The 20,563-nt window shown below is 41.4% G+C and overlaps 1 protein-coding gene across 7 annotated transcripts in view; it reads right to left on the bottom strand.

The window, feature by feature from the left end:
• Positions 1–397: 397 nt before the first annotated feature.
• Positions 398–20,563, bottom strand: part of LOC122772212 (C-myc promoter-binding protein-like) — a 45,458-nt gene continuing 25,292 nt past the window's right edge. For 5 of the 7 annotated variants that reach the window (XM_044030000.1, XM_044030001.1, XM_044030002.1 and 2 more), the window contains 18 exons: positions 20,168–20,300; positions 17,969–18,175; positions 17,688–17,816; positions 15,862–16,003; positions 14,208–14,321; positions 12,964–13,083; positions 12,617–12,766; positions 11,079–12,235; positions 9,932–10,190; positions 9,667–9,734; positions 9,340–9,515; positions 8,834–9,001; positions 5,678–5,840; positions 5,334–5,588; positions 4,232–4,349; positions 2,404–2,566; positions 1,979–2,043; positions 398–1,756 (listed from right to left, as the gene is read on the bottom strand). In XM_044030000.1, coding sequence (XP_043885935.1) covers positions 1,620–1,756; positions 1,979–2,043; positions 2,404–2,566; positions 4,232–4,349; positions 5,334–5,588; positions 5,678–5,840; positions 8,834–9,001; positions 9,340–9,515; positions 9,667–9,734; positions 9,932–10,190; positions 11,079–12,235; positions 12,617–12,766; positions 12,964–13,083; positions 14,208–14,321; positions 15,862–16,003; positions 17,688–17,816; positions 17,969–18,175; positions 20,168–20,300 — 3,724 coding nt within the window. In that variant the 3' untranslated portion in view covers positions 398–1,619. The remainder of the gene's footprint in view (positions 1,757–1,978; positions 2,044–2,403; positions 2,567–4,231; positions 4,350–5,333; positions 5,589–5,677; positions 5,841–8,833; positions 9,002–9,339; positions 9,516–9,666; positions 9,735–9,931; positions 10,191–11,078; positions 12,236–12,616; positions 12,767–12,963; positions 13,084–14,207; positions 14,322–15,861; positions 16,004–17,687; positions 17,817–17,968; positions 18,176–20,167; positions 20,301–20,563) is intronic. The other 2 variants (XM_044030005.1, XM_044030006.1) reach the window with 1 other exon arrangement.

The raw sequence follows: 20,563 nt of genomic DNA, 5'->3' as shown, positions 1-20,563 counted from the left end.
TCCAAAAACACGTAGCGGTTAACTGGACACTGACCATGGTGTGAATGTGAGTGAGTGAGTGGTTGTTTGTAACGAGCCTCATGTGAAGGATAAATTGGGAGCAAACTGAACATGTGACTATAAACCAAAATGAAAGTTTACAAACTTGTAAAAAAAATACCTTCCTTCTGAGATAAAAGTTGAAATGAAGGATTGTAAATCCCAAACCTAGTCATTTACGTTGTCTGGACTGTTGCTGTGTGTTAGAACTGGTCCAGTTTAAAATGCACCTGCGTGATTAATGCAGCACATGATGTGTATGTGTGCTGATGTGCACTATTCTTAAATCCCATTTTTTCCACATTGTTGAATGTAAATGATGTTAAACTTCTGTCAGTTTGCACTTGTGATTTGATAGTTGAGTTCCAATTGTGATTACTTTAATTCTACTACAGTATCAATCCGTACAGTTTATAGTAAACATGGCCATTCATTCAGTAGTACTTGAGACTAAAACTTCTACATTTGTCCTCAAAATGTACTGAGGAATAATAACATCATTACATTAGTGTGATTATAATGAAAAAACACTAAGATATGGCTAAGGATATGAAGTAATCTAAGCTGTATGTATCTGTCCTTATGTTGAACTTGAACCTCTGATAACATTCTGAGGAAGAGTTAAAGTCATGTTCATACAATTTAAGACTCAGGCAGCAGACACAAACCTTGAAGTGCTGCTGAGATAATGACACAGACGCAGCCTCATTTCTGTCTCTTCACACTTTGTTGTAGCAACATTAGCATTTTTGTCAGTAACAGACAGTCAATTAAATAACAATCACAGTAGCAGTAAAGCAGATTTTTGCACCCAACTGTAACCGGTGTTGAATCACCTGTAATTGTTTCCAATCAGCCCCGACAGTGACCACGCACGGCCACTGTGTGGCGCTGCTGTGTGTTTGTAACAAAACTGTGATTACTATAACTATAGACAATTATGTAACATTAATACTGATGTTTGCTTTGTTCATGTCCAGCGCTCTGTTCCACTGTTTCAATCAAATGTTACGGATGAAAAACAAAAGCACAGACAGACTGTTGTTCTGGTTGAGCAGCACAGATAGTGGACTAATGTAAAGGCAACACAAAAATATGATTTACTCATTGAATAAGGCTTGCAACTGTCGATGACTATTTTCATTGTGTAATCTGTCAATTACACAGTTCATTCATTTGTAATTCCATTATATTGTGTGTGAAATGTTAAAGGTGGAAAACACTGTATGACTGTTTGGACGACGCCCTCAATAAAACACTGCACCTGACACGAGAATAAATAAAGCTGACTGCATAAATAGACTTGAAATTGAACATGTTGCTTCTAGTCTTCATGTACTTAACAATATAATATACAATATAAAAACCTTCTTTTTCTTCTGTTAAACATTCACAGGAGTTTCCTCACTGAGCTGACATACTTTTGTTTTTGGGCTAAATAACTGTGACCACAGTAAAATGTACCTTTAAAAATCATTTCAGAGTCTCCGCTCAACATGAGTGCACATTCACAGTCTTCCAACAGGTTTCCTGAGCTCGTCTTAAAGCATTGATGTAGAAGGTGGTGAGAGTGAAGGGGTTTAAAGATAAGGCTCTCCAAACATCCTGCGACACTCCATGACCCCCGCGCTGGGAGGACGGTCACAGTTATGGGTCAACTTCACGAGGCTCGGCATCAGTCGGTCGTACGCCAACTTGTACTCACGGTCAAAGGCGTCTGAGGGAAGAGGAGACGTCAACAATGTCTCATTATTGTATTCACTTCTGTCTCTTGTTTTCTATCAAACGACAAACATTTAAGAAAAACTGTAGGCACTGGAAAATCTTATTTTGTTACTTTTTTTAAAATTATGTTTTTATTATTTGATGTATTTTCATGATTTGTCATGTATGTAAGATATCAAACAAAGAAAGTTGCTTGAAGACATTAAATACTTGCCAATATCGATGTTATCTTTTCCGAGAGCCACCAGCGAGAGAAAGAGGACGTCTCTGTACAAACTCCTGAAAAACAATCTCCCAGTTACTTCCAGAGCTTCAGAGTAAAGTGAGAAAACTAAGAAAATTCATGCCTTTACTTTAATATCAAGACACAAAAACATTTCAGTTAATCATTGACACTAAATTCACATGTGGTTTTACAAGAGTTACTTCATGAAAAACATTTAGCGCCTCAAGCACCAAAGTCCTTTGTTTCTTTCATAAAAAAACGTCCAGCTGTAAATGAATGTTATTAATGAATCGTCATATTATACCACCTCTTTTAAGGGTTGGGTATTTGACAGCCTGCTCTCAAAGTCCCCACCTGTTTCCAATGGTGACGACAATAATGAATGAAAGAAAAGATGTGACATCACTGCTGACCTTTGCCTCTTGACACCCAGCGTCTGACCCAGCAGCTGGAGCAGCTGAGTCATCGGCCGACTGACGTCGTTCCTCTGGATGCTCTTCACCACACTCTGCAGCAACTCTTCACTGAACTGTTTCTCCTGCTCCGGGACCAGCCGGGACACAGGGTAACCCACATCTAACAGACACACACGCAGACAGACACACAGAGACACACACAGACAGACAGACACAGTGCAATGGGAATACAAAGTGAGGGAATTGAATTACTTTCACAGTGAGAACAGGTTTTTACACAGTGTACATGACTCTGTACTAGTAAACTACTAGTTATACTAATTGAGTATAACTAGTATATTGCACACACGTGTTACGACCACAGGGACGTGCTTTCACTTTCCTTGTGTGTGTGTGTGTGTGTGTGTGTGTGTGTGTGTGGTTGTCCAGGTGGACGCTGGGAGCTGATTGGCATGTTCCAGTATAAGAGGCCTGGACCTCTCAGCTGCATGTATGGATGTTTCATTATGTGGTCAAACAAAATGTCTCGTAGCCACTCGTGATGCTCCTGTGACTTCCTGTTTAGATACAGTAGTTGATTGTTTTGACAACTTTCTGCATAGAAAGGAAAAGTAACCATTAAAAATGTCATTATTCTGCATCAGTTTGGTCTTCATGAAGAGAAACGGTGTAACATTAGTTGCATGTAAACACTGCTGTACTGAGAAACACAGAGTCGTGTGGAGCTCATCAGGGCTTAATCAGCATTGTGTGACAATGACAATGGTTTGAAGGCAGCGCTCATTTAAAAGTTACACACTATACCTTTAACATTCAGTTACCAGTGTGATGTGGTTGCTTTTCAGTAGTAGAACTCTTTAAGAACTACAGCTCCATTCATCTTTAAAAGCTGCCACATAAAAGGTTTCATGATAAGTGGAAGAGAACACAGTGGACATTCAGCAGCGATGCAAACCAACACAGGACTGTATTTGACACAGCCACGTTTCATGTCAGCAGAAATAAGCCGCTGTTAAGAAAAGACTAACAGACAACACTGCAGTGCATCAGGTAAGAGGACACACAGAGGCGGCAGACTCAAACAACAGGACTCAACACTCACGCTTTAACAACAGAGCACAATGAACGCACATAGACCTGTCAGTACCAGGGTTAGTGACTCGCAGGAGGAGGCGACGCTGCCCTCATGCCAGCCTCCATTAAACAATCCAGTACTATCATAGACTTAAATCCAGCTGCACTAAAGTATGATCACATGAATGGCTTTAGAGCAAACTTCATTTATCAATTGCTTTCTTGTCAAACTAATGGACCGAACGTTGATTATTAGTAAGACTGAGGCCCACTATAATCCAAAAAAAGCTATCTATTCCACCCCAAAGTGGCCTAAATTTCAGCCACATTTCCACAAAATCAGACATAATTCTGACTTAGCTGTTAAGTAAATAGTATTAACAGTTGTTGCTTGCAGGATAGATTTAGCTAAAGTGTATTAATCACTAAAAAAAGGACACATTGTGGACTTACACCTTGCACATAGCAGTAATGCATAAAGCTGAACATGCTACTTATTTAATATTTATAAAAGAATATTAATTTCCATAAATATTGGAAGTGCAGAAGAAGAAACATGTCCTGTCCCTCTCTACAGTTCAGAGAATGCAGAAATTAGACATTTCTAATTCGGTCCAGTTCAGTTTTTTCTAAACTTTTTATGAACGACAAGAACTCCAAGTAAAGGAGTTCCAGTCAATCACGATGGCCAGACTACAGCCTGTGTCTGAAAGCATGTACAGACGGACAGAGAGACAGCAGAGGGACTCACTGTACGTGTTCCAGAGGATGTAGAGAGGCTGGATGGGATCCTGGTGCAATTTAAGGTTGTCCCATAGGATCTGGATCAATACGTGTTTACTGTCCTCTGACATCCAGTGACGAGGAACCTGACAAAGGCAGAGAGAGAGAGAGAGAGAGAGAGAGAGAGAGAGAGAGATTTCATTTTCTAAATGAACTTATTATTCTGCCCTTCTGCTTTTGTATTAACCCATTTTTTTCCAATTTCAAATGTGAGAAAATTGAGATCAATGCTTAAAATGAATTTCAATTTACATGTGGTAAATGTGGCGATGTTTGAGTTTAGCTTCCTTCTGATGAACAACAGTGGCCACAGTTGTAACATCAGGCTTAAAAAAGCTGGTCAGTGGTTTAACACTCGATCACTTTTGAATGTGGACATTTAAATTTAGTATAAATGTTTCCAGCAGAAAAATGTACATGCATCGTCAAGAAGAAGCCAGAGGTCTCTGTTGTGTCCATTGTTACTAAGCAACCTAAACCCTGGAACTGCTCAGATGATAGTTGCTGTTACAGTGTTAAAGTAAGACAAAATGTAAATTTACAGCCCTGAAAACTCACAGTGCTTCATCTGGATGATGGTGGTCTACAAAGTAAACAAAGACCAGTCTGACCGACTATCAAAAGATGTGCTCACACTGCTCACTGCATTTGAAAAAGATGAAATATTTGCTTCTCAGTGCAGGGATTAGGGCCTGAGGCAGAAGCAGGGTTAGGGCCCCAAGGCATAAGCAGGGTTAGGGCCCGACTGAATGATCACTGAATGATTACTGAACATTTAGGTATTGCCCTTCTCCAGCTGGCCAAATCAAAATGCACCATAATATAAGAAATCACATCAACCAAATTCAGAATTTTCTAGGGGAGGAGCCCCAGATCCCGCTTCCACCCACTCAAACAGGACGGACCTTATGCATCTGTGCCGGGGGGGGCAGTCTTTGATAATCTCAGGCTCAGTGTAACGTAGAACGATCCAGAGGGTTCGGTTTAGTGCATGTGAACCTCACACTGCTCTTGAGTCAACATCGCTATACAGCTGAGGATCATAATACTCATTATGTACTTTGTCACACCTGGGAATCTCTGTTGCAATGCTCTGAGGTGAGAATCAGACCGGGCAGGTTGCTGGGCAGGTCCAGCCGTCTGAAGTACCAGACCAGGTTCCAGTAGATGATGGGATGGTGGTCCACCATGTCAGCCTCAGTTATTACCGCATCACCTTCATTCTCCAGCAGACTCTCCAGCTCTTTCCACAGCACCAACGGGCTCAGGTAGGGAATAGTCACTGGCTCAGGGTTGTGGAGCCTCCACTCCATGTTAAGTGGATCCTTAGTGAGCGAGAATGATCACAGTTTATTATTGTCACAAGAAAACAAACTGAGTAAGGATGGGCGTGAGGTTAATGATCTACTCATACTGGGGTTTCATTGAGGCGGCTGGGCAGGCTGCCTGACGTGGGAACACAGTGGTTGGGTTGCAACAGTTCCTCCAGAGGACCAGAGGCACTGATGCTGCGGGCCAGATTGGCTCCAGGAGACAGGACCCCCCGGTGCTCTGCGGGGATGTGGATACCGTGTGTCCTGTGTGTAAAACACATGCACGACAACAAGAGCCATTTTACTTTGTGTGCATACATCTGCTGATTTAAGACCAGAACTGTATGCTTGTTGGTTTTTGGTCATTACAGTGCTTGGTGCACAAACATGAACCCCATTCATAACCCACCAGTTCTGTTTGATGTGTTTTTAAAGAACAGTTTGTGTTTCCGACAGCACGGTAACATCTGTATTTACTCCCATCTGTGGCTCTTGACCCTAACCCTGTACCACTGATTTACAACATGTATGTGAAAAGTATATCTGGGAGTCAGTGGGAGTGCATGAATTTAATCCTGGTACCAGTCCCCAGTCTGTACACACAGAGAGGGTTCAAATCAACCTGAGGCAACCTCAAAAACTATTTTTTCCTTTGTGAGGTGCAATCGAGTTATCATTGACCATCAAAAGAAGATTTGTGTAAAAATCACATTATACCACATGAATAATGATCAGAAAAGCTGACATAGAATAGTTATTGTTTTATAAGTGCTATAAGTCGTATAGGGTTAGTGTCATATAGGTATAGTGTCGTATAGGTATAGTGTCATATAGGTACAGTGTCATATAGGTATAGTGTCATATAGGTATAGTAGTGTCATATAGGTATAGTGTCATCAGTAGCCATATAGGTATAGTGTCATATGTATAGTGTATAGGTATAGTGTCATAGGTATCGTATAGGTATAGTGTCATATAGATAGAGTGTCATATGTATAGTGTCATATAGGTATAGTGTCATAGGTATAGTGTCAATAGGTACAGTGTCATAGGTGTAGTGTCATAGGTATAGTGTCATAGGTACAGTGTGGTATAGGTATAGTGTCATATGTATAGTGTCATATAGGTATAGTGTCATATATGTATAGTGTCATAGGTACAGTGTCATAGGTATAGTGTCATACAGTGTCATATAGGTATAGTGTCATATATGTATAGTCATATATGTATAGTGTCATACAGTGCAGTGTCATAGGTGTAGGTATAGTCATATAGGTATAGTGTCATAGGTATAGTAGTGTCATATAGGTATAGTGTCATATATAGTGTCATATAGGTATAGTGTCATAGGTATAGTGTCGTATAGGTATAGTGTCATATAGATAGAGTGTCATATGTATAGTGTCATATAGGTATAGTGTCATAGGTACAGTGTATAGGTATAGTGTGTAGGTACAGTCATACAGTGTATAGGTATAGTGTCATCTAGGTATAGTAGTGTCATATAGGTATAGTGTCATATAGATATAGTGTCATAGGTATAGTGTCATATAGTGTATAGTAGTGTATAGTGTCATATAGATAGTGTAGTAGTGTCATATAGGTATAGTGTCATATAGATATAGTGTGTAGGTATAGTGTCATGTAGGTATAGTATAGTGTATAGTGTAGTGTCATAGGTATAGTGTCATATAGGTATAGTGTCATATAGATATAGTGTCATAGGTATAGTGTCATATAGATATAGTGTCATAGGTATAGTGTCATATAGGTATAGTGTCATATAGGTATAGTAGTGTCATATAGGTCAGTGTATAGGTATAGTAGTGTCATAGGTATAGTGTCATATAGATATAGTGTCATAGGTATAGTGTCATATAGGTATAGTGTATAGATATAGTGTCATAGGTATAGGTATAGGTATAGTGTATAGGTATAGTGTCATAGGTATAGTGTCATAGGTATAGTGTCATAGGTATAGTGTCATAGGTATAGTGTATAGGTATAGTGTCATATAGGTATAGTGTCATATAGGTATAGTGTCATAGATATAGTATATAGGTATAGTGTCATATAGGTATAGTGTCATATAGGTATAGTAGTGTCATATAGGTATAGTATATAGGTATAGTGTCATATAGGTATAGTGTATAGGTATAGTAGTGTCATATAGATATAGTGTCATATAGGTATAGTGTCATATAGGTATAGTGTCATAGGTATAGTGTCATATAAGTATGGTGTCATAGGTATAGTGTCATATAGGCATATCAGTGTCATAGGTATAGTGTCATAGGCATAGTGGTATAGTGTATAGGTATAGTGTCATATAGGTATAGTGTCATAATATAGTGTCATAGGTATATAGGTATATAGTGTCATATAGGTATAGTAGGTATAGGTATAGTGTCATATAATAGTGTAGGTATATATAGATATAGTGTCATATAGGTATAGTGTCATATAGGTATAGTGTCATAGGTATAGTGTCATATAGGTATGGTGTCATATAGATATAGTGTCATATAAGTATAGTGTCATAGGTATAGTGTCATATAGGTATAGTGTCATATAGGTATAGTGTCATATAGGTATAGTAGTGTCATATAGGTATATAGATATAGTGTCATATAGGTATAGTGTCATATAGGTATAGTGTCATATAGATATAGTGTCATATAGGTATAGTGTCATATAGGTATAGTGTCATAGGTATAGTGTCATATAGGTATGGTGTCATATAGATATAGTGTCATATAAGTATAGTGTCATAGGTATAGTGTCATATAAGTATGGTGTCATAGGTATAGTGTCATATAGGCATAGTGTCATATAGGTATAGTGTCATATAAGCATAATGTCATATAGATATCGTGCAGATGTGGAGCACATAGGCTCTGAAAAACCTTTACATAACCTCAAACTGGAATCAATTACAGTGCAGTAGAGAGAAATTTGTCTGGATTGATTTGTGTCATTCGTCCTACTTTTAGTGCTGCAGTTGTCATGACGAATCGGCGCTGTTTAAATGTTTTATAATGTAAATACTGTCAATACCTTTTCCTGAGAACAAAGGAGTGTGAAATACAAACCTTAAATATGTATTTGCTTTTCCTGATTTAAACATTTGACAACCAGAAAAGTCATTCTTATTATGTTGTCATCAAACACTGATTTCCCTCATTTAAATGTCCTTGCACGTCCTCCGCATGTCCTCTGTGTGACCAGCATGTACATGAGTAAGGAACAGTCTGTACCTTCCACTTCCCAAGCAGTCATGGACAGCAATCGTAGGAGAAGGCGGGGACACAGCTGTTGTTGGACAGGGTGTGGACAATGTAGACGTCCCTGTGTCCAGACCTGTTGAGGCTGAGTATGATGAGGTCATTGCCTCATCCACTGATGGACTTCCCTTCAGGAACAGCCTACAGTATGGGGAGCAGATTCATTACTGTATAGATTGTTGGTCAGCAACAGTGGGCGGTTAATTCAACTGTAACTGGATACTTTTAATTCAATCGTTTTGTTCCATTTCTCCTCTATTTCTTTTATTTATTATTTTATTTTTTATAAAGTCTTAGATCTTCTTCGTCTTCTAGAGGAAAATAATTTCACAACATGGAACAAAAACTCTGTTAAGGAGCTGATCCTGAAAAATAGCAAAATAAAAAATATAATTGAATTAAAAAGCTTAAAGTGGTCCATTTCCAACAATGATTCATCGAGCAAACATTTATATTAAGGAGTGAGGTTTCTTCTTTACCTGCCAGGTCCACGCATGTCTCTGATCTCCACGTTAAGGAAGGGCAGGAAGGGGTTTCCACAGAAAGGACAGGTGGTATTTAAGTTAGAGTCATCTGCTGTCCAGCCAGCCATGATCTCTTCATCATACACCAGACAATCACACGTCTTACAGCGAGAACAGCTGGAGATTAACAGCTGGAAAGACACAGACAGAGGCACAGCTAGGAGTCAAAGTAACATCCACTTAATGATGACTTAACTTAAGAAGTGTTACACATGTTTTATTTCTGAATGGCTCCAGGCTGTGTGTAGACTGTAGCCTGCTGCTCTTTTGTTTTAATCTTACCTCCATAGCATAGTTGTTGAAGATGCTGGTGCTGCTGGTGTACTGTGAGGAGGCGAGGTCTGACTTGTCTGGCAGAGGGAAGCCGAGTGGAGAGAGTGTGAAGGACACGATCAAAGACTATAATATTATTTCAGACAACTGTCACTGAGGACATGGAAGCTTTGGCTTGGAATTGAATCACATTAGAAAGTAACAAATATAACAAGTATTTGACAAAGTGATATAAGTCTTTGTAGCATTTAGTGAAACCTACACTCTAACTCACCAGGGAGCAGAGATGTGGGTCTCATTTGGCTGGAACCTGCAGTGGGGCTGTCCAGTCTGCTGCAGAAGGGACTGCGTCTGGGACTGTGTCTGGGACTGCGTCTGGGACTGCGTCTGGGACTCTGTCTGGGACTCCTGTTCTTCTGTGGAGGGACCACAGAGCTCTCTGAGTCGCCACCATTATCCTCATCCAGCAGGGAGGAACAGTCTGCATCTCCCATACCAACAGACGTCGCACTAAAACGGTCGCTGTGTCCGTCCTGAAAGCAGCACAGGTTATTATGTATACACAGGTATACTTTCAAATATTCAACATGTTTAAGGGGAACAAATGTGATATTTTAATGCCAGTATTTCAAAGTAAGTGCATCTTTCCTTTGCTCTCAATGCACAAACAGTGCTACTGATTAAGGAAACAGTGATTCATGTTTTCATGTGAATAATGATAAATAAATACTGTAGTCCGTGAGATGGCAGTAGCACTTCACGTTGAGGGTCTTTCACCATGCACTGTGTGATTTTCTACAACGTACAGTTAGTATTTATACACATCTGTATTTATGCAGGTTTGTGATCATATTTACAACTTAGTTTGCTTTAAAGTTAGGTCAAAATTAACTTATGACCTATTTGGAGTTCATGTGAAAGCAGTGCTAAATACAAATGACCTCATTTCTTTATCATATAAACCAGTAGTTTTTAAAGCTCTTAATGGCAGCAGAGAAAAACAAATATAAGACCGACCTTTTACCTTTTATTATTTACTCGAACTTTCATACACAACTTTGTCTTATTTAACTGAATTTTTTATTCTATTATTTTATCATGTTGTAGTTCATCATTACTTATGGTACTTCTGTTATTTATTTTTTCACTTTATTTTATATTTGACCTTCTGTTAGCTCCTGTATTAATGTTTACTAGCAGCCATACGTTGGTGTGTGTGTGTGTGTGGGGGGTTGGGTAGGTTGTTTCCATTCATTATATTTTTACCCTGTGAAGAACTTTGAGATGTGTGGCCTTGTATAAAAAAGATATATACATTAAGTTTGATTAAGTCATTTTCTGTTGAATAACGTCATACTTTTTGTTTTATTTGTCAAACTTGCTTTATCACTGTTGCTTAGTAATGGAGATGAGGTTTGTACCTTGGTAGGCGTGGTGTAGGTGGAAAGACGTGAATACCAGCGGCTTGCCTTCTCAGCAACACCTTTAGAGGCAGAGAACACACTGGTCTTGAAGACATCCAGGGTTGGTGTGAGGAGAGTGTCCAAACCAAAAGAGGAAGAGGAAGGTGAGGGAGAAGCCAGGCTTGTGTGGTCTGTGCGCTCTCTGCAGGGGCTGGGCTGAGGGCTCGGGCTGGGCGTGGTGCTGGAGCTGCGACAGGGAGGAGACGACAAGAGGCGCCGACGTGAAATGGACGGGGAGGGTGAGGGAGGTTGGTATGTGCGGGAGTGTGGTACTCCAGCAGTCCTGACGGGGGAGCTGTGGGGCAGGCTGGCCCTGCGGGGGGCAGAGTTTGAAGAGGGGGGGAAGAGGAGGGGGCTGATCAGGTCCTGCAGGTCCAGACTGGGAGTACGGCTGCTCAGTGGGCTTCCCATATGGTTCATGTAAAGCTCTATCTCCCTGGCTAGGTGTCTCCGGGTGCTCGGTGTGCTGACCTCGTCTCCTGAGTTCTGTTCCTCAGACTGTGTCTCAGCTGCCAGCAGTGACAGAGGATCGTAGCCCGTCTCAATGCCCGTGCGCTGGACCGCTACTCTACAAGTCACAGTGCTCATGGTACTGCAGCTAGCACTGCGCTCCACAACTTTCTTCTGCATTTTGTTGGTGTGATGGTTGCTGGCACCGGGCCTCAGAGCAGGCTTCTCTAAATCCAGATCCTCCAAATCAAAAATGGCCTCTGTATTACTTCTGTCCTCATCACTAGAGTCCTGTCCATCCATCTCCTCTTCTTCTTGCCTGTGATTGTTTTTTCTGACAGTGCCTACCTGAGCAGCAGCACCATCTAACCTGCCTAACACCAGTGGACCAGGTCTCTTACTGTTGGCACCAGAGAGAATTTTCACATCGGCGCCCAGGTGCCCGGCAATCTTGTCTGGGTCAGTTTCACCCTGGCTCATCGTCAGGCCGAGGACAGCGGCGGGAGTGGAGTCTCCGCTCAGACGACAGCCCCTCACACCCTGCCAGTCGAGGGCTGAGCCCACCACCTCCTCCAGAGCACTCCGGTGTCTCCTGAGAAGACTGTTGGTTTGAACCTCACCGATTTCATCCAAGGAGGAAGTGAAGAGGAGACCGGCGACGTGGCCTGAGACAGGAGAAGGGTAACAGAACACTAAAAACACATTTCTTCCGACTCTACCTCGACTAAGACGACAAAAAAAAAAAAACTTGTACATCGCACTTATGACTAGCACTTCATAGTTTGTTCTACTTGAAGCTCTTACTTACTTCTAGCTCTTATATGTACCCAAATGTTTAAATGCACTTTTGTAAGTCGCTTTGGATAAAAGCGTCTGCTAAATGACATGTAATGTAATGTAATGTAACAGACCTTTAGAAGGAGACAGTGAATCAAAGATGCTTTTAATAAGCCACAGCTTTGATTCATTTTTTACCTAGCAACAGCAGCTGATGTTTTTTGTTTCCATGTTGTTGAACATTACTGGGCGTGTGGCGTGTGGTGTACCTGTGCTGGCAGAGCTCCTGGGTCTGCAGGACGGATCGTTGTGAGTGAAGCTGCTGCGAACAATGCCACGTGGTCTGAAAGAGGAATGGACTTCCATGTCCAGCTGAGGAAGGCAGTCTTTACTTCCTTTGGCACTCTCTGTCTCTGACACTTCAAACACAAACAATACAATTTCAAATGGTCTTCTTTAACAACATGCACCATCAACATTCACTGAAGGACAACACATGACTGAAATGCTCTGATGTGCAGGAGCAAAAAGGCGAGATGAAGGCACAGGAAGAGGAAATCTCATGTTCATAAGGTAAAGAAGTGTGTGGAGATATGCGACGGCAGGAATCACTGACAGGAGCTGCTGTCGCTCTCCTTCTTGTCGTCCTTGTCAGGGGCCGTGTCCTGGGCACCGGGGGCCCCTCTACGAACCTCCTCTTTGGACAGTGAGTTATAGCCCAAATCTGACTGATCTCCTACAGAACAACACAAACAGAGAAGGAACATGAGTGAACACAAGAAAGAGACATATCAGACACTGAGATTTAGGCCAATTGACAAAAATACTAAATCCAGTTAAGGAAGAATGTATGAATGTGTTTTTTTGTATTGTATTAAATTGTTGTATTACACCGTATAGTGAGCATATCCTTTATTTTCACAGTATGTAGTTAACATAATTAGAAAAGTCTTTACTATGAACAGTAAATCTATTTCATGGCAGAGGCGATAAATGAAACACTTTCATTTCCTCAGTTCTGGGAGATACCACTGTTGCCGGGAGAAGACAGACAAAAACAGTGGAGCTAGATAAAAGAATCCTCTTGTTGGCATATGTCTCTTCATGCAACTTCATGATCTGACTTCAGTGGGAATCTCTCTCTCTCTCTCTCTCTCTCTCTCTCTCTCTCTCTCTCTGTCTCTCCCTCTGTCTCTCTCTGTGCAGGCTGACTTCCAGACCACCAGCTGTCAGATGCTCTCCTCTTACATCTTTCCCATGAACCTCCATCCCCATCAATTCTAAACATTGTGACATCATGGCTGTGACTCTGTATAAAGAACATAACAATGTGAGCGGAGGTTCTCCCTCACACAGAGGTGCCCACACTGTGATTAAAATCATCTCTGTAAACAAGAAGAAAGTGCTTCTGGGTAATTTCAATTTAATCACTCTGTCGTTAGAAACGTTACAAATGTGCGTTAAAAAGAGTAAAAGAGAAACTGCGAGAGAGAGACGAGCAGAAATGGAGCAGCTTCATGTTACGCCGGGTTGAGAGGTGACAGAGAATGACAATGAGATGGAAACACTGCAGAAACAGAGGTTTACCTGGGGGGAGAGTGGTTTCTCTGAGCTCAGAGCCCCCCCAGGCGCCTATGCTGCTGTCCCCATGGCCGACTGCATGCAAGGGCGGGGCCAGAATGAAGGGCGGGGTTTAGAGACAGAGCAGAAACCACAAAGTCATGGATGTGAATAGAAGCAACGAAAGGAAGGTGGAAAAACAGGCAGTCGAGGTTTAAGACGGTAATGAGGAAGAGATCAGTCGGTGAGGAAGGAGGATGAAAAAAGACGGCTGCCTCTTAAAGGCCATTTAAAGTGTACCTGTGCTAGAATTATCATCAGTGGGCTCTACTTTGACAGGGTCAGCGGTGCAGGGACCCTGCTCAGCAGAGCTATCCATGCTGCCGTGACTCACAGCGTCCAGGTCACTGCCATCTGCCCAAAGACAACAGCCAGTTAAACCACGCCCAGGGCTTTTTCCATGAGGGATCAGCTGTTTCTATATATTGATATGTCATTATTTCTGCTGGTGACATCAACTGTTCCACTGAGAGCCTGCAACAGTGATTCCATTACTATGTTAAAACGTAAGCACAGAGGCTTTAAGAATGTGCATTACAGAGCCATCGTACGCACAGAGGCTTTAAGAATGTGCATTACAGAGCCATCGTACGCACAGAGGCTTTAAGAATGTGCATTACAGAGCCATAGTTCCTTTTTTTCAGCACAACCAAAACGTTTGTTTTGGGCAAAAAGGCAAAGTGACTGTAGCTTGAGGTTGGAAGCCAGGAGAAGTCATGTTGAACTTATCAGCAGGTTTGAAAGATCATCATGGTCTCCTGCTCCTGAGATCACTGTCTTTCATTTGACTTTTCTCAGTTGCTCAAAGAACTTAATGGAACTTCATTTGTCTGTTTGTTTCCTCTCACTCTAAAGCTCTCAGGTGTGACTGATTTATTACTTCCCTCCTCCCTTTACTTCCTGCTCAGCCATTTTCTTTCCTGTTCTTCTTGTTACAGCTCACTTGGCTTGTTTTTATGAACAAAAATGAACACATTTTATCACTTCTGCAGAATTATCGTTTTTTACAAACCATATGCCATACAAACTTAATCATTACTTTGACTCAACAACAAATAAGAAGACAAAGAAGCCTGAAGATAAAACACACACCCACACAGTTAACAGTATAACAGCCTGAAATAAAGTATATTGTAGTATATTGATTGACACCTTTTTTCTGTATTTTCACAGAAATGTTTGCTAAATGAAAATGTACAAATAATTAGCCAAGAGGATAAAACACTGATATTTGTATTTGTCAGTAACCAGGAAACTGGTGTGCAGTTGTATCTGTTTAGTGTAATCGACTACTTTAGCAGTTATAACGGTTAGAAACACAACTATCTGAACTCTAAATAAATAAATAAATAAACAAACCACAACGGTTCTTTCAAAGACATTTATGCAGAAATGATATAAAAGTGGAGATTTATTCTCACCACTGTAAAAAAGAGCTAAAAATATGAAGTTCATTTTGTTAGTTTAAGGGTGTGGAAGTGTGAATGTGTGTTTAAGAAAAAGCTTTGTGAAGCAGCACTGAACAACACTGACATCACACATGGTGACTTACTGTATCCAGCATTGAAATGAAATGAAATGAGAGCGTGTAGGACGGTTTATTGTTGATGTTATGTCTCCAAAATGTCTTTGGTCATTATTTATTAAGATTGTATTTCATGATTGATTATTAATCACCAAGGTTGTAAATGTAATTCACTGTTCCAGTTAAACACATACGTACTAAAAACATTTAGTACATAATGTAGTCATTTTTGACACTGCAACAAAAACATTGTCTGCATGTAGTTCTGTAGCCTGACGTCGTCATTCACTCCTTAAATATCATCTTTCCTTATATTAAAACATTTTGCATGAATGTTTTTATGTTTTTAGGAAGGTAAAAAGAAATAACCTGACAAAGGGCTGTGGGTGTGGAGGGCCTGCCGTCGTAAAGCTCGTTTGAATTGTGCCACTCCCAAAATCACGTTTCTTAACTTCATCCACAGGAAGTATCCTCCTCTGGTGCTGGATGGCCACGTGCTCTCCAACACCGCCTTAACACAAGAGACATGGAGCAGAAACAAGTACTGCTGCTTATTGACCGGTGTTAAATATACAGTGCTTAACATGTTTATTAAAAACAGGAAAACATCAATCATCATTTCAAACCCTTGTTCAAAACTGAATTCACCTTTTTATACCCAAATGTGAGCTGGCTCACTGGACTTGGACTTCTCTGAGAAGAAATGAAACAAGCATAACTTTCAACCACTAAAACAATTTTTTCTGTTAAATAACTATAATTGAATATCTTAATCAAGAAATAATAATGTGGTTTAGTGTTTTTTCTGTTGTTTTTGTAAAACAGTAAAAATACTTCTACATACTGGTGTATTTGCTGTTCATTTAGGGCAGCTGTGGCCTAATACTTTTGCTAAGCCCTGTTTAAGCATCTCTTTCAGAACATGAAATATTCTTATATTCATCTCCTAATTCCTGAAGTCACTGGATCCAAAATCAGACTCGGCATTAGACGAGGAAGTGGAAATGCTCTGCAGCTGTCTCTGTGTGTTCCTAAAATGAACTTCACCGAGGTTTGTTAATGACACAGTGGTCTGGCCCGTGACCTACAGAGCATTAAGTGCTGAAACTTATACAAAAGGATTTACATTTCATACGTTAAAGGCCAAAGATGAACCTTCCACCCTGGATTATTATGGCTATAAAACAATACTGTATATATGTGGTGTGATGGGTTGTTTTAGGCCTAAGCTGACATTTTCATGTCAAAAGAGGAACAGTTTTACCAAGCACAGTGATGTCATCATTTAGATCATGAGTAAACACTCACACACACACACACACACACACACACACTCACACTGTAATGTATAAAGAGCAAGAGCATCTTGGTTTATTAATCTTATCAAACGTCTGCTGTTGTATTCAACAGTGAGTTTCGGATATTAAGGACAGTGATTTACAGCCACAATATTTGTAACTGAAATCACAAACATCACAACCAAGGTGACAGTACACTGTATGACTTTAAAGTCCCTGTACTAATGTATTGCCATGTAAGTAACTCTAAGTAGGATATTGCAGAGGGCAATTAATGGCAAGCTGCATCCATTACACCAGTGGTTCCCAAACCTTTTCTGTTGGGTCCCCCTTTGGAGGAAGACATTTCCCGGGGGCCCCGCGACATTTTTGCTTTAGCGATACAAATAACATCAATATTGCTTTGTGAGAAAGCAATGGTCAAATAAAAATATGCAATCATTTTTTTTGTTTTAACAATACAAATGCTGTCCCCAGGCAGTGTTTTGAGATACATCACACAGAGAGGTCTTTGGTGGCATTTCCTGGTCTTGGGTTTTGGCTGACGTTGGCTTGTTGTTAGTTGCACAGTTTTCTTTTTGCCCCTCAGAAACTTCTCTATTATCCAAACCTTGTCACCAGCGTAGGTTTTGTTGTGGTACGTCACTTAAATGAGTCCAGCTTACAGCAAGACCAAACGTTCCGCCTGCTAAACTTTAGTTAGGACTTAAAAAAAAACACAGAACTCGCGCCCCCCTGGAGAGTCTCCACGCCCCCCAGTTTGAAAAAGGCTGCATTCATTACACATGCTGTAAACCCAACATCTCTATGTGCAGGAGGGTAAATCACAGCTGATGTTCCGTCCAGGACGTTGTACTTTGTCTGTGCACATAAATCACAATCTCATTTACATCACACCTTGTTGTAGTAGCCGTACGTGATGGCGTTAGGGTGAACTCCAGCCTTCTTCATCTCAAAGAGAACCCTGACCGCTAAGACAGGCTGACCATACTGTCCACACAGCTGCATCAGCACACGATAGCAGACCTGCAGGTCAACATTTATGACTGTGTCAAAATCAAATAACAGTGAAATGAAAAGTACAAATACTGTCAAAATGTTGAACACAGTTTTGATTATAAATCTAAGTCATCATTATTATTATTATCATTATTATTATTATTACAATTGTTAGTTACCTCATCAGGGGGCTGCAACTTCTTTGCCTGCATTTTCCTGAGGACGTCATAAGCAGTGCGGAGAGCCCTCACCTTGGAGTGACAAACTTTAACATACGCTGGCAGACAGATGAACCACAGACCATAACAGTGACGCAGCAGACACTTGGACCACAGCTGAGGGATGGACGAGTACTTCTTAGCTATCTTCTGGGCCAGTTTCACCTCCTGTGGGTGAAGATTAAAAAAGAGATTCTCATATGAGAGATGTTTTGAGTGTGAATCACTATCAGGCTCCAGTGAAATCAACGAAATCAACACTGAAACACGGGGAAAGGAAAAAGAGAATTCAATCCAGTGGAAGGAATGAATGCAACATTATGGATTTGTGTCACCACCAATGTCTTTTTAAATAAGATTTCTTTTACTTCAATAAAGAATTCCTTCCTTCTTACATATTTTTAAAGTGGACATATTATACCCTATTTCCCCCATTAAAATAGTTCCCTGGTGTCCTAATGAACATGTCAGTGACATGCTTTGGTCAAAATACCATAAGGATGAAGAATCATAGTAGTTCAATAACCCTGCTAAACCCGCCCCTTTCAGAACGCTCGGTTTTCGTGCATGGTCCCTTTATATGCAAATGAGACACAGGCAAACACACACCCACTTCTTCCAGGGGGTTTCTGATTTGTCCTCTTTACAGCGCTTTACAGCTCTATTCGTCTCCCCCTCCCTCCACTAGCTCTCTGACAATATCAACATGTCAGCGAGAGCGCCGTCACAGGAAGAGACGTCCTACATAAGGATCGAGCCGAACACTGTCCAACTGTAAATCAGTTAAAAACACTTTAACTGAACAGAAGATCAGCGGTGACACAGAGAGTGCAGCACCGCTGATCGCCACCGCTGATCGCCAGCGGCGCGCTGAATAAACTGTATGTTGCTGTATCAGACCGGAGACTGTGCTCCGGAGACCTCACCACCACTGACCAGCTCCGGTTCTCCGGCGAGCTGGCGATCAGCGGTGGCGATCACCGTGTAAGCTGAATAAACTGTATGTTGCTGTATCAGATCGTGTGTTCGTGTGTTCGCACCACTTCACATCAGACTGCGACCAGCGGTTGCCGTATTTAGTCAGGGGACGTATTTCACGACGTACAAACACACAAATTGTTAAGAAAAGATCACATAGAGCTCATAACTGACCGATCAGCGGTGCTGCACTCTCTGTGCAGCGGTGCTACACTCTCTGTGTCACCGATAGTCTAAACTGCCGCTGGCGATCAGCTGATCGCACCACTTCACATCAGACTGCGACCAGCGGTCGCCAGCTCGCCGGAGCACCGGAGGTGGTGAGGTGGTGAGGTCTCCGGAGCACAGTCTCCCATCTGATACAGCAGCATACAGTTTATTCAGCGGTTCAGGCTGTTTAGGCTATCGGTGACACAGAGAGTGTAGCACCGCTGCACAGAGAGTGCAGCACTGCTGATCGTCAAGCGGCGAGCTGCATAAACAGCTGATTTATGTGATTGTATCAGACTGAGTCTGTGCTCCGGTCATGGAGGACGTACTGAACAAATATGTTTAATCAGGACGTGTCAGAATGGTCAGTTATGAGCTCTATGTGATCTTTTCTTAACAATTTGTGTGTTTGTACGTCGGTGAAATACGTCCCCTGACTAAATACTGCAACCGCTGGCCGCAGTCTGATGTGAAGTGGTGCGAACACACGAACACACGATTGCTGACTTTATCCAACACATTAGCTTCATATATAAAATCCTCTGTAAAACACTGTGCTCCACTGTGCAGCCACCAACAGCACACTTGTCCCGCCGCGTTGACATAATAGCGCTCTTCCTCCCTCGCCTGCACTCTCGCAGGGACAAGGTGGAGCTAAGGTGGAGCTTGCGAAGTAAACGTACTGGTGGGGCGGTAACATTCGCGGTGAAATGCGCATGCTGACGTCATAAGCGCAGGGAATTCAACATCGAGCGTTTTATCGCCTATACTTACACTAAGCAGAACCACGAAAACATGACTGAGTATTGTTTTTCCACACTTTGGCGACTGGTAGGGCCCCCAGAGTCCCAAATATCAGTATTAAAATGGTTAAAAAGTTGATTTTGCATAATATGTCCCCTTTAACATATATTGAATATTAATGTCCTTCAGATGTTTCAGAGTCGCAGAGGGCGACTGTTGGTGACTGACCTGCTTGGTACGTCTAAACATAGGAGCAGGGCTGGTGGGGCAGCTGTGTCTGGCAGTGAGACGGGAGGAGGGGGTCCGCAGCCCCTCCACGGGGTCAAACAGGTCAACACTCAGCACTGGGAAACCATCGTACCTGATGACCAACACAAACATAAGTTAGGGAAATTTATTTAGAGGTTCATGTCCAGTTAAACTCATGTGACATCAACAAACATCATAAGTATCATAATTCATCTACTGTACAATGAGCTGATGAAACATCTCTAAAGCTGCAGCTCATCAAAGATCACTGAGAAAGTTTCAGTGCAAATAAAATATTTACAGCAAAATGTGAGCACAGAATACAAAAGGCACACAGTTCAAGTTCAGTTTGTGGCTGGTCTATAATCAGCAAGT

The sequence above is a fragment of the Solea senegalensis genome, linkage group LG7, assembly GCF_019176455.1.
Source record: "Solea senegalensis isolate Sse05_10M linkage group LG7, IFAPA_SoseM_1, whole genome shotgun sequence".
Classification (NCBI taxonomy): Eukaryota; Metazoa; Chordata; class Actinopteri; order Pleuronectiformes; family Soleidae; genus Solea; species Solea senegalensis.
Note: the sequence above shows the minus strand (reverse complement) of the source record. Positions and strands in the feature narration are given on the sequence as shown.